Source organism: Babylonia areolata, chromosome 14 (genome assembly GCF_041734735.1).
Source record: "Babylonia areolata isolate BAREFJ2019XMU chromosome 14, ASM4173473v1, whole genome shotgun sequence".
Classification (NCBI taxonomy): domain Eukaryota; kingdom Metazoa; phylum Mollusca; class Gastropoda; order Neogastropoda; family Buccinidae; genus Babylonia; species Babylonia areolata.
Window position 1 is genome coordinate 9,306,896 of NC_134889.1, and position 19,075 is coordinate 9,325,970.

Genomic DNA, 19,075 nt, shown 5'->3' on the forward strand with positions numbered 1-19,075 from the left:
GGATATCTGATGATGTGTGACGTCAATTTTGTCATCAGAGCAGTGACGCAATCAGTGATGCCTGTGGCGTCATCAAGTACGGCTATGGAGAGTGAGTAATTTCTCTTTGTGGCAGCTGTTTGTTGGGTTGGTTGGTTGGTGGTTTGTTTTGTTCTTTTTTTTTTCTCTCAAAGTCTTCAAGTCTTTTTGTCCCGCTTGTGTGTGTTTCACAAAGCACGTACAATAGGCATACACACATTTACTCATAAGGACATTTGCTTATGATTATGTACGCTTACATACATGTAATTCCAAAGCAACCAAAGTACATACAAATTTCTGTGCCTGCACACACACACACACACACACACACACACACGCGTGTATGTTTGTGTGCAGTGCCCAAGCGCGCGCAAACACACACGCACGCAGGCATGCATGCTCACACACACACACACACACACACACACAGAGTGTAAACCATGCAGTTAATCAAACACAAAACTGAAATATTCTCCCCCTCACCCCTCTCCCTCTCTCTCTCTCTCTCTCTCTCTCCCTTGCAGATACACGATCTACCTGCAGATCTACAACCTCTTCTTGGCCTTCTGGCTGCTGAACTTTGTCATCGCCCTGGGCCAGATCACCCTGGCCGGGGCCTTCGCCTCCTACTACTGGGCCTTCGACAAGAGCAAGGACGTTCCCACCTTCCCTGTGGCTGCCTCCTTCTACAGAAGCATCAGGTGGCTGGGGGGTTTGTTATTTATTGTTATTATTATTATTATTGTTATTATTGTGAGCATTTACGCCAAATCTTGAAAATAAGCCCTAGGCGTTTACAAATAGACTGACTTACTTACTTAGTCCCTTCGCTCCCTGTAGAGCATAGACCATCAACGAAGTTTCTCCATCAAACTGGACTCTGGGCAGTCCTTTCTGCATCCCTCCAGCTGGATCCCAGCCTCTTCAGTTCTGCTTCAGTGTCCCTCTCGCCTCCAGCTGTTCTTGGGCCGTCCTCTCTTCCTTCTTCTCTTGGGGGTTCCAGGTCAGGGCCTGGCGTGTAGTGCTGGATGAGGATTTCCTCAAGGTGTTGGTTTATAAATAGAACACATGTGTAAATATCAAAAAGGAAAAATTGAACATAAGATACCAAACATTATTCAGAATTATTCATCCCCCCCACACACACACACACATACCCACAATACACACAGGCACACGTGCACGCACACACACAAGTCATAGCACACAATCATAAATAGTACGCAATCAAAAATACAACCAACAAATTCTGAAACAATTGGTGTGATGTTTTGGGGTTTTTTTGTTGTTGTTGTTGTTGTTGTTGTTTTTTGGGGGGAACCTTTTTCTTTCTTTGGTCCGTTCATTCTGTCAGTATTCATTGTTGTTTTTTTTTCTTTTCCTACCTTTACTTGCGTGTCATCTTTCCCGTGGGGATTTCTGTAGAACACTTTCCCACGCCGTTTTGTTGTTGTTGTCGCTGTGTGAGTGTGTGTATGTGATTTATTTTTAAAGGCAACATGTTTTTTAGGCAACAGTATAAGTCTTTCTGTTGAGATGATAAACCGATGTCCCGTGTGTAGCATGCACTTTACGAACGTAAAAGATCCCATGGCAACAAGAGGTGAACCTGGCAACATTTGGCAGTAAAATGCACTCAGATACACATGTCTACACAGTGTGTGTGTGTGTGTGTGTGTGTGTGTGTGTGTGTGTGTGATTATGTGTGCGCGTGTGAGACTGAAGCCTGACACAACGGCGGAGGAATAAAGTACAAGATCAGCACTCTGTGTTACAAATGTATTGACAAATTTGCCCCTTCCTATCTTTGTGGCTGCCTTCACCTCCACACTCCATCTCGCTCTGTGCGATCGGCTTCTGATCCACTCTGTTTACGCAAGCCCAGATTCAAACACTTGACTGTTGGCCGCCGTTCTTTCTCTGTCTCTGGACCTTGCAATTGGAATGAACTTCCTCTTTCTCTTCGTCAGGTCTCCGCACTCAGCTCTTTCAAGTCTGGCCTTAAAACCCACCTCTTCACGAGATAGCCTCCCTCCCCTGCCTCTTCCTTGTCTTCAGTTTCTCCAGTTTTTAGAGCTATGCATGCGTGTGAATGACTGGCGCAAAAGCGCATTGATTTGTCTCTGCACAAGATTTAGCGCTATATGAATAAAATAATAATAATTATTATTATTATTATGATGAGCGCCTAAAGGCAGCTGTCAGTCGGCTCTACCGCCTTCCCCCCCCCCCCACACACACACACACACCCGCCCCCCTCCACACACACACGCACATTTAACATTTTTACATGTATGACCGTTTTTGTGTTTTTGTTTACCCCCGCCCAATATAGGCAGCCACACTCCGTTTTCGGGGATGTGCTTGCTGGGTATGTTCTTGCTTCCATAACCCATCGAACGCTTACATGGATGACAGGATCTTTAACTTGTGTATTTGATCTTCTGCATGCATATACACACGTGCCATACCAGTATCCGTAGCAGTTCAGTTCAGTTACTCAAGGAGGCATTACTGTGTTCGGACAAATCCATATACGCTACACCACATCTGCAAAGCAGATGCCTGAACAGCAGCTGTAACCCAACGCGCTTAGTCAGGCCTAGCAACGGATGAAAACACATAGCTTAGCTTTAATTAAATAGCTTAGCTTTAAACATGTATACATGTCTGTGTTTTAGTTTGTATGATAATGATTTATGCATGTGTGTGGCTGTGATTATTTCATGTGATGCTTATATTAACTTAGCAGTTAAGCATATTTTCTTTTATACATGTATACAATGACTGTGATCAATGGATGTTTATGTTTGTGAGGTTCCACATTAACTTGGCATTTGAGCATTTTATTCCTTTTGTGTGTGTGTGTGTGAGAGAGAGAGAGAGTGGGTGGGTGTGTGTGCGCATGTGTGTGTGTGTGCAGTGCGTGCATGTGTGCATATGCACAAGTTTTTATATTGATATGCACTTGTATGTATCCTAATTTCTACTATATCTGTGTTTGTGTATGATTTTCGATTTGTGTTCGTACCTTGTTATGTACTATCCCCCCTAATAGTCCTTGTGACCCCGGTACACTTGGTAATAAAGACATATGCTATTCTATACCGTACATTGTTTGTGTTGCGTACCCCACGCATGAATTTCTCTTCTTGAGACAATAAAGTATTCTGTATCTGTACCTGTGCAGGTACCATCTGGGGTCCCTGGCCTTCGGGTCCCTGCTGATCGCCATCGTGCAGCTGATCCGTGTCTTCCTGGAGTACCTAGACGCCAAGCTGAAGGGCTCGGAGAACCCTGCCGCCAAGTTCTTTATCAAGTCAGTGCCTTCACCTTTCGTGCTGTGTGTTGTGTGTGTGTGAGGAGTGGGGGGGGGCGGGAGGGATTGTGCAGGGAGGTAGGGTGCATGTGGGGGGTGAGGGGGTGTTGTGTGTGTGTGTGTGTGTGTGAGGAGTAGGGGGTGGGAGGGATTGTGCGGGGAGGTAGGGTGCATGTGGGGGGGGGGGGGTTGTGTGTGTGTGTGTGTGTGAGGAGTGGGGGGGCGGGAGGGATTGTGTGGGGAGGTAGGGTGCATGTGGGTGGGGGGTGTTGTGTGTGTGTGTGAGGAGTGGGGAGCGGGAGGGATTGTGTGGGGAGGTAGGGTGCATGTGGGGGGTGGGGGTTGTGTTGTGTGTGTGGGTGAGGAGTAGGGGGCGGGAGGGATTGTGTGGGGAGGTAGGGTGCATGTGGGGGGTGGGGGTGTTGTGTGTGTGTGTGTGAGGAGTGTGGGGTGGGAGGGATTGTGTAGGGAGGTAGGGTGCATGTGGGGGGTGGGGGTGTTGTGTGTGTGTGTGTGAGGAGTGTGGGGCGGGAGGGATTGTGTGGGGAGGTAGGGTGCATGTGGGGGGTGGGGGGGGTGTTGTGTGTGTGAGGAGTGGGGGGGCGGGAGGGATTGTGTAGGGAGGTAGGGTGCATGTAGGGGGGTGGGGGGTGTTGTGTGTGAGGAGTGTGGGGCGGGAAGGATTGTGTAGGGAGGTAGGGTGCATGTGGGGGAGGGGGGTTGTGTGTGTGTGTGTGTGTGTGTGAGGAGTGTGGGGTGGGAGGGATTGTGTGGGGAGGTAGGGTGCATGTGGCGGAGGGGGGTTGTGTTGTGTGTGTGTGTGTGAGGAGTGTGGAGTGGGAGGGATTGTGTGGGGAGGTAGGGTGCATGTGGGGGGTGGGGGGGTGTTGTGTGTGTGAGGAGTGGGGGGCGGGAGGGATTGTGTGGGGAGGTAGGGTGCATGTGGGGGGTGGGCGGTGTTGTGTGTGTGTGTGTGTGAGGAGTGGGGGGCAGGAAGGATTGTGTAGGGAGGTAGGGTGCATGTGTGGGGTGGGGGGGTGTTGTGTGTGTGTGTGTGTGTGTGTGAGGAGTGGGGAGGAGGGAGGGATTGTGTGGGGAGGTAGGGTGCATGTGGGGGGTGGGGGGTGTTGTGTGTGTGTGAGGAGTGGGGGGCAGGAGGGATTATGCAGGGAGGTAGGGTGCATGTGAGGGGCGGAGGGGGGGGTGTTGTGTGTGTGAGGAGTGGGGGGGCGGAAGGGATTGTGCAGGGAGGTAGGGTGCATGTGGGGGGTGGGGGGGGTGTTGTGTGTGTGAGGAGTGGGGGGCGGGAGGGATTGTGCAGGGAGGTAGGGTGCATGTGGGGGGTGGGGGGGTGTTGTGTGTGTGAGGAGTAGGGGGCGGGAGGGATTGTGTAGGGAGGTAGCGTGCATGTGGGGAGGTTTTTGTGTTGTGTGTGTGTGTGTGTGTGTGTGTGTGTGTGTGTGCCAAGCTGAAGGGCTCTTACAACCCCACCGCCAAGTTCTGACTGTCTCTGTCTCTCTCTCTCTCTCTTTCTTTCTCTCTGTCTCTCTCTCTTTCTCTGAATTTTGCCAGGAACAATCCTTTTGTTGCCGTGGGTTCTTTTACGTGCGCTAAGTGCATGCTGCACACGGACCTCGGTTTATCGTCTCATCCGAATGACTAGCGTCCAGACCACCACTCAAGGTCTAGTGGTGGGAGAGAAAATATTGGCGACTGAGCCATGATTTGAACAAGCGTGCTCATACTCTCTGGTTAGCGGAGACATCAGCAGACTGAACCATCAGATCAGAATCCTGCATGCACTGGTATATTCCATGCGTGCATTCAGGACATGGACCCTGAAGGTGACGGGCGCAATAGCCGAGTGGTTAAAGCGTTGGACTGTCAATCTGAGGGTCCCGGGTTCGAATCACAGTGACGGTGCCTGGTGGGTTGAAGGGTGGAGATTTTTATGATCTCCCAGGTCAACATATGTGCAGACCTGCTAGTGCCTCAACCCCCTTCGTGTGTATATGCAAGCAGAAGATCAAATACGCACGTTAAAGATCCTGTAATCCATGTCAGAGTTCGCTGGGTTATGGAAACAAGAACATACCCAGCATGCACACCCCCAAAAACGGAGTATGGCTGCCTACATGGCGGGGTAAAAACGGTCATACACGTAAAAGCCCACTCGTGTACATACGAGTGAACGTGGGAGTTGCAGCCCACGAACGCAGAAGAAGAAGAAGAAGGACCCTCAAGGTGGATTTGGAAAGGAGAATTCAGGCCATTGAAACAAGGTGGTGTTGCAAAGTGATTGTTGGTGTCTGATGTGGTATTGTAAAGCACTCTGAGGTACTTTAGAGACATCACTTTACTGTTATTACTACTGATTTATAGTAGTAGAAATAGTAGTAATAGTAGTATCATTTCAGTGGTGGGGTTATTATGAGTATTGTTATATTAAGTGGAGTGATGGCCTAGAGGTAACGCGTCTGCCTTGGAAGCGAGAGAATCTGAGCGCGCTGGTTCAAATCACGGCTCAGCCGTCGATATTTTCTCCCCCTCCACTAGACCTTGAGTTGTGGTCTGGACGCTAGTCATTCGGATGAGATGATAAACCGAGGTCCCGTGTGCAGCATGCACTTAGCGCACGTAAAAAAAACCACGGCAACAAAAGGGTTGTTCCTGTCAAAATTCTGTAGAAAAATCCATTTTGATAGGAAAAACAAATAATACTACACGCAGGAAAAAAAATTACAAAAAAAAAGGGTGGCGCTGTAGTATAGCGACGCGCTCTCCCTGGGGAGAACAGCCCGAATTTCACACAGAGAAATCTGTTGTGATAAAAAGAAATACAAATACAAAAATCATTATTATTGTTATCAATGCTGACAGCCTGTGTGTGTGTTGTGATGTACAGGTGTCTCAAATGCTGCTTCTGGTGTCTGGAGAAGCTGTTGAAGTTCATCACCAAAAATGCCTACATTATGGTGGGTCTGGGTGTGTGTGTGTGTGTGTGTGTGTTTGTGTGTCTATATGTGTGTGTATGTGTGAGTGTGTGTGTGTGTGTACACATGTGTGTGTGTGTGTGTGTGTGTGTGTGTGTGTGTGGACGTGTGTGTGTGTGTGTAAATATCGAAGTACAGGTAGTTTATAGATGACTGTACATTAATGTACATGTGAACACTGTGTGTGTTTGTAAGTGTGTGTGTGTGTGTGTGTGTGTGTGAAAGAGAGATACAGAGACAGGTTTACTGATGGTTGTATTCTTAACATACATGTAAAAAAAAGTGTGTGTGTGTGTAAAAAAAGAAAGATTGGTTTACTTATGATTGCATGTTTATATAATACATGCAGATGCTGCATGTGTGTATGTGTGTTTATGTGTGTTAATTTGTATGGGTGTGGCGTTCGTGTATATTTGTGGCAGTACTTTTATTTAACATATTTTCATATATGTGATATTAAACAAGTATACATATATATGTGTGTGTGTATCACTGCCTGTCTGCCTGCCAACTAAACACATGAAACTAATAACACCAACTGAAGACCCTTCTATTGCTGGTTTTTTTCTCCCCACCCTTTCCCCAGATCGCAATATACGGGAAGAACTTTTGCGTGTCGGCCAAGAACGCCTTCTCTCTGATCCTGCGGAACGTGGTACGTGTGGCAGTGGTGGACAAAGTGACTGACTTTGTTCTCTTCCTATCCCGCCTCGTCATCATGGGCCTTGTGGGTGAGTGAACAAGACTTTGGTGTGGTGGTGGTGGTGATGGTGATGGTGGATAACGTAATCGATGTTGTCCTTTTCCTGTCCCACCTCGTCATCATGGGCCTTGTGGGTGAGTGAAAAAGACTTTGGTATTGTGGTGGTGTTGTCCTTTTCCTCTCCCACCTCGTCGTCATGGGCCTTGTGGGTGAGTGAAAAAGACTTTGGTGTGGTTGTTGGTGTTGTGGTGGTGGTGGTAATGGTGGTGGTGGACAAAATGATCAGCTTTGTCTTATCTCCGTGTTGTCATCATGGGCCTTGTGGGTGAGTACGTTGGTGTGGTTGTTGGTGTTGCTGTTGTGGTGGTAAAGGTAACTGTGGACAGAGTGACCCATTTCATTCTCTTCCTGTCCCACCTCGTCATTATGGGGCATGTGGGTGAGTGAAAGAAAACTTTGGTATGGTTGTTGGTGTTGTGTTGGTGTTGTGTTGGTGTTGTGTTGGTGTTGTTGTGTTGGTGTTGTTGTTGGTGGTGTTGTTGTGTTGGTGTTGTGTTGGTGTTATGGTGGTGGTGTTGTGTTGGTGTTGTTGTGTTGGTGTTGTTGTTGGTGTTGTTGTGTTGGTGTTGTTGTGTTGGTGTTGTTGTTGGTGTTGTGTTGGTGTTGTTGGTGTTGTTGGTGTTGTTGGTGTTGTGGTGGTGTTGTTGTTGGTGGTGTTGTTGGTGTTGTGGTGGTGTTGTTGTTGGTGGTGTTGTTGGTGTTGTGGTGGTGTTGTTGTTGGTGGTGTTGTGTTGGTGTTGTTGTTGGTGTTGTGGTGGTGGTGTTGTGTTGGTGGTGTTGTTGGTGTTGTTGTTGTTGGTGTTGTGGTGGTGTTGTTGTTGGTGTTGTTGGTGGTGTTGTGTTGGTGTTGGTGTTGTTGTGTTGGTGTTGTGTTGGTGGTGTTGTTGGTGGTGTTGTTGGTGGTGTTGTGTTGGTGTTGTTGTGTTGGTGTTGTGTTGGTGTTGTGTTGGTGTTGGTGTTGTTGTGTTGGTGTTGTGTTGTGTTGGTGTTGTGGTGTTGTTGTTGGTGTTGTTGTGTTGGTGTTGTTGTTGGTGTTGTTGTTGGTGTTGTTGTGTTGGTGTTGTTGTTGTGTTGGTGTTGTGTTGGTGTTGTGTTGTTGTTGGTGTTGTTGTGTTGGTGTTGTTGTGTTGGTGTTGGTGTTGTTGTGTTGATGTTGTGTTGGTGTTGTGTTGGTGTTGTTGTGTTGGTGTTGTGTTGGTGTTGTTGTTGGTGTTGTTGTTGGTGTTGTTGTGTTGGTGTTGTTGTTGGTGTTGTGGTGGTGGTGTTGTGTTGATGTTGTTGTGTTGATGTTGTGTTGGTGTTGTGTTGGTGTTGTTGTGTTGGTGTTGTGTTGGTGTTGTTGTGTTGGTGTTGTTGTGTTGGTGTTGTTGTGTTGGTGTTGTTGTGTTGGTGTTGTGTTGGTGTTGTTGTTGGTGTTGGTGTTGTTGTGTTGGTGTTGTGTTGATGTTGTTGTGTTGATGTTGTGTTGGTGTTGTGTTGGTGTTGTTGTGTTGGTGTTGTGTTGGTGTTGTTGTTGGTGTTGTTGTTGGTGTTGTTGTGTTGGTGTTGTTGTTGGTGTTGTGGTGGTGGTGTTGTGGTGTTGTTGTTGTTGGTGTTGTGGTGGTGTTGTTGTTGGTGTTGTGTTGGTGTTGTTGTTGGTGTTGTTGTTGGTGTTGTTGTGTTGGTGTTGGTGTTGTGGTGGTGGTGTTGTGGTGTTGTTGTTGTTGGTGTTGTGGTGGTGTTGTTGTTGGTGTTGTGTTGGTGTTGTTGTGTTGGTGTTGTTGTTGGTGTTGTGGTGGTGGTGTTGTGGTGGTGGTGTTGTGGTGTTGTTGTTGTTGGTGTTGTGGTGGTGTTGTTGTGGTGGTGTTGTGGTGGTGTTGTGGTGTTGTGGTGTTGTTGTGGTGTTGTGGTGGTGTTGTGGTGTTGTTGTTGTGTGGTGTTGTGGTGGTGTTGTGGTGTTGTTGTTGTTGGTGTTGTGGTGGTGTTGTGGTGTTGTGGTGGTGGTGTTGTGGTGGTGTTGTTGTGGTGTTGTTGTTGTTGGTGTTGTGGTGGTGTTGTTGTTGGTGTTGTGTTGGTGTTGTTGTGTTGGTGTTGTTGTTGGTGTTGTGGTGGTGTTGTGTTGGTGTTGTGGTGGTGGTGGTGTTGTTGTTGCTGGTGTTGTGGTGGTGGTGTGGTGGTGTTGTGTTGGTGTTGTGGTGGTGTTGTGGTGGTGTTGTGGTGGTGTTGTGTTGGTGTTGTGGTGGATAACGTAATCGATGTTGCCCTTTTCCTGTCCCACCTCATCATCATGGGGCTTGTGGGTGAGTACGTTGGTGTGGTTGTTGGTGTTGGTGTTGTGGTGGTGGTGGTGGTAATGGTGGTGGTAGACGTAGTGACCCATTTCATTCTCTTCCTCTCCCACCTCGTTATCATAGGACTTGAGGTGAGTACCTGGGTGTGGTTGACGGTGTTGTTGCTGTTGTGGTGGTAATGGTAATAGTGGACAAAGTGACTTTGTTCTCTTCCTATCCCGCCTCGTTATCATAGGACTTGAGGTGAGTACTTGGGTGTGGTTGACAATGTTGTTGCTGTTTAGTGGTAAAGGTAATAGTGGACAAAGTGACCCATTTCATTCTCTTCCTATCCCGCCTCGTCGTCATGGGCCTTGTGGGTGAGTGAAAGAAAACTTTGGTATGGTTGTTGGTGTTGTGGTGGTGGTAATGGTGGTGGTGGACAAAATGATCAGCTTTGTCTTATCTCCGTGTTGTCATCATGGGCCTTGTGGGTGAGTACGTTGGTGTGGTTGTTGGTGTTGCTGTTGTGGTGGTAATGGTGGTGGTGGACAAAATGACAGATTTCATTCTCTTCCTCTCCCACCTCGTTATCATAGGACTTGAGGTGAGTACCTGGGTGTGGTTGACGGTGTTGTTGCTGTTGTGGTGGTAATGGTAATAGTGGACAAAGTGACCCATTTCATTCTCTTCCTGTCCAACCTCATCATCATGGGCCTTGTGGGTGAGTGAAAGAAAGCTTTGGTGTGGTTGTTGGTGTTGTGGTGGTGGATAACGTAATCGATGTTGTCCTTTTCCTGGCCCACTACTCCTGTCCTGTACTACAATACAATTCAGTACAATGCAATGCAATGCAGTGCAATACATCATGGGCCTTGTGGTTGAGTACGTTGGTGTGGTTGTTGGTGGCGTGGTGGTGGTGGTGGTAATGGTGGTGGTGGTGGATAAAGTGAACGACTTTTTCTCATCCTCTCCCACCTCGTCATCATGGGCCTGGTGGGTGAGTACTTTGGTGTGGTTGTTGGTGTTGCTGTGGTGGTGGTAGTGATGGTGGTGGTGGTAGTGATGGTGGTGGTGGTGGACAGAATGACCAACTTCGTTCATCTCCTCTCCCATGGTGCGTGTGTGTGAGTGAGGATGTGAGTGTTTCTGTGTGTGTGTGTGTGTGTGTGTGTGACACTGCGTGTGTGAGTGTAGGTGGGTATGTATGCAGATTGAATTGGTCCCAGGTATGTTTGTTTATATTGGTGGAGTGTGAGACCTGTGCGTCTCTTAGACTACCGATTTATACATTTGAGAGAATGAGAGAGAAAGTGTATGTGTGTGTGTGTGTGTTTACTCATGTTTTATATTGATCGTAGAGACTACAGCATAACTATTATTCTAGTTTTGAATGTTTAACATGGAAATGCATCCACTTAACTGAAAAGCAGAAAAAAAGACAAATGATAAAGAAGAGCAAACATGTCGATTTTCAACAAAATCTTCAGGCAAGGAATCCATTGTTGAATTTTTTCTTTCTTTTTCTTTTCTCCCCAGGTACGGGCACCTATTTCTTCTTTGATGGACGAATTCCATACCTGCAGCAGTACACTCCTACACTCAATTTCTACTTGGTGCCAATTGTGGTGAGTAGACTGGGGAGAGTTTCTTCTTTTTTCATTTCATTTTCAGGTATCACTACTTTGACACCAAATGCCTTCGCAAGATCGCTGCCATCAAATGATCTGATTTTTTTCTCAAATGATAAAAAGAATAAGAATTACTTTATTATCTCCAACTGGAGAAATTTGGTCAGGTGCATTATCACAACACAGACAAGTAAACAACATGGGGACCATAACTGTAAAAGTCAACAACAGCTTTTACGAATATTACGAAGACACAAATGTAAAAAATATCACATACACCGTTTCATACATACATCCACACACTGCAGGTAATAACTGGTATTCTTAATGTAAAAACAGAAAGAATTAAGAAACATTATTTTGAATATAATTATAAGCATAACCTACTGTATTGCACATTGATTATAATAGACAGATAAGATAAGAATAATGATGAAGTAAGAGGAATACCCTGTTGGTTCAGTGGTAATGCGTCCGCCTAGGAACAAGAGAATCTGATCGCACTGGTTCGAATCCCACAGTCACCTGTATTTTCTCCCCCTCCACTAGACCTTGAGCAGTGGCCTGTATGCTAGTCATTCGGACGAAACGATAAACGAGGTCCCGTGTGCAGCATGCACCTTGCGCACATAAAAGAACCCACGGCAAGAAAAAGGTTGTCTTTGGCAAAATTCTGTAGAAAAATCCACTTTGATAAGAAAACAAATAAAACAGCTGGCAGAAAGAAAAGGTGGTGCTCTCAATGTAAAGACACACTCTCCCTGGGGAGACCAGCCTGAATAAAAGACCTTTTTGGAGGCAATGACAGTTAAAAAAAAAATTCAAGTTTATCTCTCTCTCTCTCTCTCTCTCTCTCTCTCTCTCTCAAGGCCTGACTAAGCGTGTTGGGTTACGCTGCTGGTCAGGCATCTGCTTGGCAGATGTGGTATAGCGTATATGGATTTATCCGAACGCAGTGACGCTTCCTTGAGCTACTGAAACTGAAACTCTCTCTCTCTCTCAAACAAATATGTACGCATGAATGTATGTACAAGTATGTTGGGGGTTTATTCATTTTGTTTGTTTTCTGATTCATTTGCTTGTTGATGTTGTTGTTGCTTTTTATCCTTGTGGTGACGTGAGAGGTGTGTGGTGGTGTTGTGGTTTTCAGATTGTGATCGTGGGTTCCTACCTGATCACCTCCGTCTTCTTCAGCGTCTACTCCATGGCTGTGGACACGCTCTTCCTCTGCTTCTGTGGGTTCCCTCTGTCTCTTATTCCTTTCGCTGTGTCTGTCTCCGTATCTCTGTCTGTCTGTCTCTGTCTGTCTGTCTGTGTGTCTCTGTCTGATTGTCTGTTTTTGCCTGCCTGTGTCTTCCTCAGTGTCTGTCCATGGCTGTGGACACGCTCTTCCTCTGCTTCTGTGGGTGCTCTGCTGCCCTGCTCTCTCTCTCTCTCCTGTCTCCCCGTCTGTCTGTCCGTCTGTCTGTCTCCCCGTCTTTCTGTTTCCTGTCTGTCTGTCTGTCTGTCCGTCTGTCTGTCTCCCCGTCTGTCTGTCTAAGGTGGATACCTTTCTGGGGATACCTTGTGTAGTCCTAAAAAAAAATAGGGATACCTTGTGTGGTCTTAAAAATAGGGATACCTTGTATGGGATACCTTGTGTGGTCTTAAAAATAGGGATACCTTGTATGGTCTTAAAAAAAAGGGGATACCTTGTATGGTCTTAAAAATCGGGATACCTTGTATGGTCTTTTTTTTCTTTTCTTTTTTTTAAAAGGGGGGGTGGGGTACCTTGTATGGTCTTAAAAAAAAGGGGATACCTTGTATGGTCTTAAAAATCGGGATACCTTGTATGGTCTTAAAAAAAGGGGGGGATACCTTGTATGGTCTTAAAAGATAGGGATACCTTGTATGGTCTTTAAAATGGGATACCTTGTATGGTCTTTAAAAAAAAGGGGGGGATACCTTGTATGGTCTTAAAAATGGGATACCTTGTATGGTCTTAAAAATGGGATACCTTGTATGGTCTTTTTTTAAAAAAATAGGGATACCTTGTATGGTCTTAAAAGATAGGGATACCTTGTATCTTTCTCTTTTTCTCTGTGTCTGTCCCTCTCTCTCTCTCTCTCTCTCTCTCTCACCTTAATCCCTTCTCTATCTGAATGTCACACACACACACACACACACACACACACACACACACACACACACACACACACACACACACACTTATACAGTATTTATTTGTGCGTGTGTTTGAGAGAGCAAGAACCAACTTAGTTAGCCTGTCTGCTTATTCATTATACAAGAATAACAATGTTTTAATTCCCCCAAGTATCAAACATAGAAATCTCAAATGATTCTGTTGTCTTCTCCCCCTCCCACCTGTGTGTGTGAACAGTGCAAGACTTGGAGAAGAACGATGGGTCAGCAGAGAAGCCGTACTTCATGAGCAAAGGTCTGATGAAGATCCTGCACAAGAAGAACAAGCCCCCTGCGGAGACTGATGAAACGTCCAAGTAAAACATCCACAGTCACCACCAAGAAGAAGAGCATCCCAAAGGAAACATCACTTAAATATCACTGAAAATCACTTACAGGGAAAAGACGTTCAATTGAAGACTGCTACTCCCGAACGAAGAAATAAGGAGAAATGGTGAACAAAACTGTATGGGAAGAAAAGACTGTTCGGGGGGTGGGGGTGGGGGGAAACTACCTTACAGTCCCCTCCATTCTAGTTGTTTTTTGTGAGCTTTTTTTTTTATGTGTGTGGTTTGTTTTGGTAGGGTCAAAGCTCTTGGGATGCTCAGAGAAAAGGGGGAAGGAACTTGAAAATTCAGGAAAAAAAAAGATGGGTGAAGAGAAACGGTGAATAACAGAAACATCATGAGAGGAAAGAAAGCAGGAAATCAAATCATATTTAGATTTTTTTTTCTAAGTTAAAAAGAAGAAATGGCAGAAACTTTTTAAGGTTCTTTTTTCTAACAACCTGAAAAAGAGCTTAAACAGTAAAAATTGAAGTCAGACCCAGAAAACCGTTATGAGTTTACAGGACACTACCTGTGGGGGATGTGACAGTGGTATGTGAGTCCTAGTTCTGTGGTTCTGGTTCTCCGATGGAAACCACCAAAGAATAGAAAGAGAGGGGACATGCCATGCACTTGAACTGACACTTGTTTGTATTGCATTGCCCAGGAAAACAGACTATGGGTCTCACAGCTCTGATTTTTCTAGTCAGATGGAAGAAAAGTTTACAATCTGTTCGATTTGCTTCTTTTCCAAATAAGAATTCACTGAGATGTGTTGTTCCTTAGTACCTGGAGAAGGTGTACATACATGCAGTAAGAATTGGTGTGGCTTTGATCAGCTCATTTCTTGGTGCTTATTCAAAAGTGTTCAAAGGGAAACAAAAACTGATATCCGTCATTTTAATTATCAAACCATCCAACCAAAATATTTCCGCATATTTTTTTTTCTTTAAAGATTGATAAACTGTTCTCCTTAGACTGGTTTTCAGAGATCTCTTTTCTCAGTATTTTGATGTGAAGCATAATTCAGAAAAGGGAAAACTGATATGTTGATAACTTTTTTGGAAGGTAAAAACAAGTTCTTGAGGCAATTCTCCAGTGTAATCAAATAAAACTTATCACTATGCTGTACACAAAGTTTTGAAAAGTTTCTGGGAGAGATTTTCAGAGCATCTGAGGAGTTTTCGAGAGTGTCTGTGGAATTTTTATGAGTACCAGTGCAAGGGGCTTTCTGAAAATGTAAAGAGAGTTTCAGATTTAAAGGGACTTTTGTATGTGAGAGTTTTGAGTTCCAGAATAGGAAAACAAACTGAGTATGATTATTGTGTCTAAAATCATTTCATAATGCTCTTATCTTTATTTCGTTATGGTGTGAAATTGTCCATAGTAATTAGATCACTGATTTGGATTCTTCACATTTGTTGATTTCTTTATTCTTCAAATTTTCAAATTTTGATGATATATTTTATTACCCAAACAGCTACCTGAATAAATGGTTCCCTTTATGATTTGAGGAGCAATATTAATTGTGGAATACCATTCCTATATATCACTGTATATAATATGCACATTTCTTCTACCATCCAATGTGATTTTTTTACTGTATTCTAATAAATGATGGGGGAATGTTACCTCCTCTGTGTTCAAGCATCGTGATTCAGTTTGTTAATGTGTTTGTTTAAACGATAAAAGTAATAAGCTGTCTAAATGAATAAATAAGCTGTCTTTGTAAATATGTTAATGGAAATTTGTATTAAAAAAGACATTATTCCATTTTGTCAGTATGTTTTTAACGAGTTTATCTCTTTATGAATATGTTTTAGTAACCAATCGCAGACTTGTTTTTGAACTTTTGGAAAAAACCAAGACGTTGCCAACTGTTGTGTCCTGGACATTTAACACATTCTACAAACTGCGTGCTTGTTGTGAAGTTGGGTTTCCAGATAATTAAGTTTGCCGAGTTCATGAATATGTATAACCTTTTTTAAAATTTGCTCAGTACATGGTGGGGTGTTTGCAAGATGAAATGGGGACCAAAGGCCGTGACACTGTATGACATGTCACATTTTGTTTTCGCTGGTGCGTGTTCTACCTCCCTCCCCATCCTGCCCCCAACCCACCCCCACCCCTCTCTCCTTACCTCTCTGGAAGGAAAGAGAACGCAACAATGGCTAGTTTTCCACTCACCTTGACTTCATACAACTTTCAGTATTGGAACTCACTGTGAATGTGACCGTAATTTTCTGTCTATAAAGTGATTCTGTATCAGCCCCTGAACTGAAAAAGAAAATTCAAGAAAAATCAAAAATAGAGTTCACTTGTGTATTTGGTGCAGTCTGATTATGACTTACCCGGTGAAACTCAAAAGTATCTTTGGAAACAGGCTGAACAAAACTGATGATGTCAAATAATAAATATTTAACACACCCATGCCTTTATTTAAAAGAACTTTCTAACTTTTGCCAACTAGAAATCTCTGTTAATATGAAAAGGTATCAGTGATTTTTTTAAGAGAAAGATATTTATATGTTATCGATATTTTAAACATAAGAATACAGTTTAATGTAATTTTTAATTCTGTTTTTCTCATGCTTCTATACACTGTTTAAAGATGGAATAATTACCGTGCAAGAATTATTGTTATTGTTCATCATGCTGAAGGAAAATACCCTGTAAATATTTTGATCGACAGTGTTGTCATATCCAAAGAGATGAAGGGTGAACGTTTTGAAACATTTGTGTTCCAGTGTCCTCAGTCTGTTTTTTTCATCTTTCTTATCGGACAATCCAGTGTTGCCTTCATACACCACTTCAACTCCACCCAGCCCCCAACCCACATTCATCTGAGTCTCCCCATACTCCCCTCCATCCGCCTCATCTTTATGTTGTTGTTGTTTTTTATTTTATTGGACTGAAACATATCTAATTTGATAGAACATCGATAGATTAGGCATTCTGTATTCTCAATTCAGTACTATCAGTGTTTAAAAAAAAATGTCAGTTTCAGTTCTTGAAATAAGAACATGATTTTTTTTTTTCAGGTCTTCAGCGTTGACAATGCATATCAGAACATGTATTTTCATACTATGCAATCGTTGTCTACAATCTCTTCTTTAATGAGAAGTGACAATGCACAAATCAGTAAATTTGGGGAAGATCATTAAATTAAGAAACATATCAGCCAGTTTATTTTTTTTTTAGTGGTGAACAAACCAATGATAGTTGATGCTTCATCATCACTCTGATTCTGAGTTCACCTCAATTTCCATCATCACTCTGATTCTGAGTTCACCTCAATTTCCATCATCACTCTGATTCTGAGTCACCTCAATTTCCATCATCATCACTCTAATTCTGAGTCACCTCAATTTCCATCATCATCACTCTGATTCTGAGTCACCTCAATTTCCATCATCACTAATTCTGAGTCACCTCAATTTCCATCATCACTCTAATTCTGAGTCACCTCAATTTCCATCATCACTCTCATTCTGAGTCACCTCAATTTCCATCATCACTCTGATTCTGAGTCACCTCAATTTCCATCATCATCACTCTAATTCTGAGTCACCTCAATTTCCATCATCATCACTCTAATTCTGAGTCACCTCAATTTCCATCATCATCACTCTAATTCTGAGTCACCTCAATTTCCATCATCATCACTCTAATTCTGAGTCACCTCAATTTCCATCCTCCAACCATGATTCCCACACCATTTTTTTCCTTGTTGAAATCCAGGTCTGTTGAAATCCAACCCTGGTCACCTGTTGATATTGTCTGATTACACCACTTCCCATTTTGATTGTCTTGCTTTGATTTAGATATCCTGTCATAACCTAAATGTTATTTGCTTATTAACACCTTTAATTATGATATTCTGATTGTCATTTAATTTTGTCTTCTACAAATTAAGATTTTGATTATAAAAACAACAACAAAAAACAACCGTTGTCATGTGCAAATTAACACTGATTATTCTAATTGGGTTTTTAATCATGCAAATCCCCACTTTGATTTTGAACATCCTGTTGCAGTGCCACCAAGACAAATCTTTTGAACAAAAATTTCAGGTCAGACCTCTGTACAAAAGACAGTGATTATTGGTGACTGCAAGTTAAAGAGAGCAGTTTGGGTGTGTGTGTCTGAGTGTGTGTGTGTGTGAGAGAGAGAGAGAGAGAGAGAGACCAAATTTCCCCCACTCGCTTGGCTGCACTGAAGAGGATAAGGTGAGAGAATGGCAAATCTTACGCAATGGCTGCACATTCATCCTTTATTCCGCTCGAACGTTACCATGGAAATTTATGGATGAACTTTTTAGTTAACAGTAATAATTGTTGTGAAATTTGGATACATTTTGTAGTTGATGGATACTGAGCTGAAAGTAAAAACACATATCTATTTTAACTACACATACTTCACCATGACCCACTAGTGCTGACTCCGGAAGAGAGTCCGATTCCCGTCCTGTGCAAAAAAAAACATCCGCCTATGCGGAGAAAACGAAAGTAGCTACGGCCGATAACCTCCCGGAAGTAGGTTACCTCCCCAATGTATCTATTTCTAGCTCAGTGTGAATAGCAACTGTGTGATTGTTCCACAGATCAGTCTGTGAGGGTTCTTCAGTGTGGGGCATATGTAAGACAGAGACAGGGAGACAAATTAGAGAGAAAGCTTTCAAGCGATTATTTTTGCTGATGCTTGTCTTCAAGTTTGAACACAATTTGAGAACTGGGTGATGGGTGAGAAGTAGACTGGTATGAATTAGGATGGGGTTGGGAAGAAGGTTATGCCTGTGGTTTTCTTGTGTGTGGGTTTTTTTGTTTTGTTTTTTCGTTGTTGTTGTTTTTTGTTTATTTGTCAGTTGTACATATTTTAATCTGTTGTTTTACACTCCACTCTTGCAAACGCACAACATACACACACACATAAAGTAAAATGAAGTCATTCCTTCAGTCGTAAGAGGAGCACAGCATGTTGTAATATGTCCTGTCAACCATATAATTATACCCCGCTTCCTTCATAAAAAGGGGGAAAAAATTGGGGGTGTGGGGTGCATTACAAGGAAACCACAACGAAAAATAATCCTGGCCTTAGAATGAAAGGACTTAATTGAAACCTCACACATTTGAAGCTGGGATTGCAAAGCTATTGCTTTTTCTTCCTTGCCTCACTGTTTTTTTCTCTAATACTTAACCATTTTTGGTTGTTGTTTTTCTTTTTCTTTTTTTATCCCAAATTATTATTCTAGCTTTATCACAGTGTAATTTTTAGGAATGCCATCACCAGATGAGCATCTGTATGGTTTGACAGTCCTGATATGGCCCACCTGTACGGTCGGCCGGACTGTACGCAGCAACAATAAACATCCCAATTTGGCTACCTGGGGCTTTGCTAGCATAGTTGTGATCCTGGTAGTCTGCCATGTCCAACGCTGACATCTCTATGCTTCTCATCCTCATTTGGTGTGGACTCTCATGGAGTCCCAGTTTGGATCTGCATGGGCGTCCACAGTGAGGGCAGGGAAGCTAGTTGCCCAGGCTATGTAGGCATCACTGCTGCTGCCTTCCCCTTCTTCTGGGGCTCAGCAAT

General features: G+C 43.7%; 1 protein-coding gene across 5 annotated transcripts in view; it reads left to right on the forward strand.

Moving 5' to 3' along the window:
* The window catches only part of LOC143289792 (choline transporter-like protein 2), a 162,924-nt gene extending 145,797 nt beyond the window's left edge, over window positions 1–17,127 (forward strand). For all 5 annotated transcript variants that reach the window (XM_076598934.1, XM_076598935.1, XM_076598932.1 and 2 more), the window contains 8 exons: window positions 39–91; window positions 546–722; window positions 3,212–3,340; window positions 6,246–6,315; window positions 6,920–7,064; window positions 10,885–10,973; window positions 12,127–12,211; window positions 13,357–17,127. In XM_076598934.1, the coding sequence (XP_076455049.1) occupies window positions 39–91; window positions 546–722; window positions 3,212–3,340; window positions 6,246–6,315; window positions 6,920–7,064; window positions 10,885–10,973; window positions 12,127–12,211; window positions 13,357–13,478 (870 nt within the window). In that variant the 3' untranslated portion in view covers window positions 13,479–17,127. The remainder of the gene's footprint in view (window positions 1–38; window positions 92–545; window positions 723–3,211; window positions 3,341–6,245; window positions 6,316–6,919; window positions 7,065–10,884; window positions 10,974–12,126; window positions 12,212–13,356) is intronic.
* The last annotated feature ends 1,948 nt before the right edge of the window (window positions 17,128–19,075 follow it).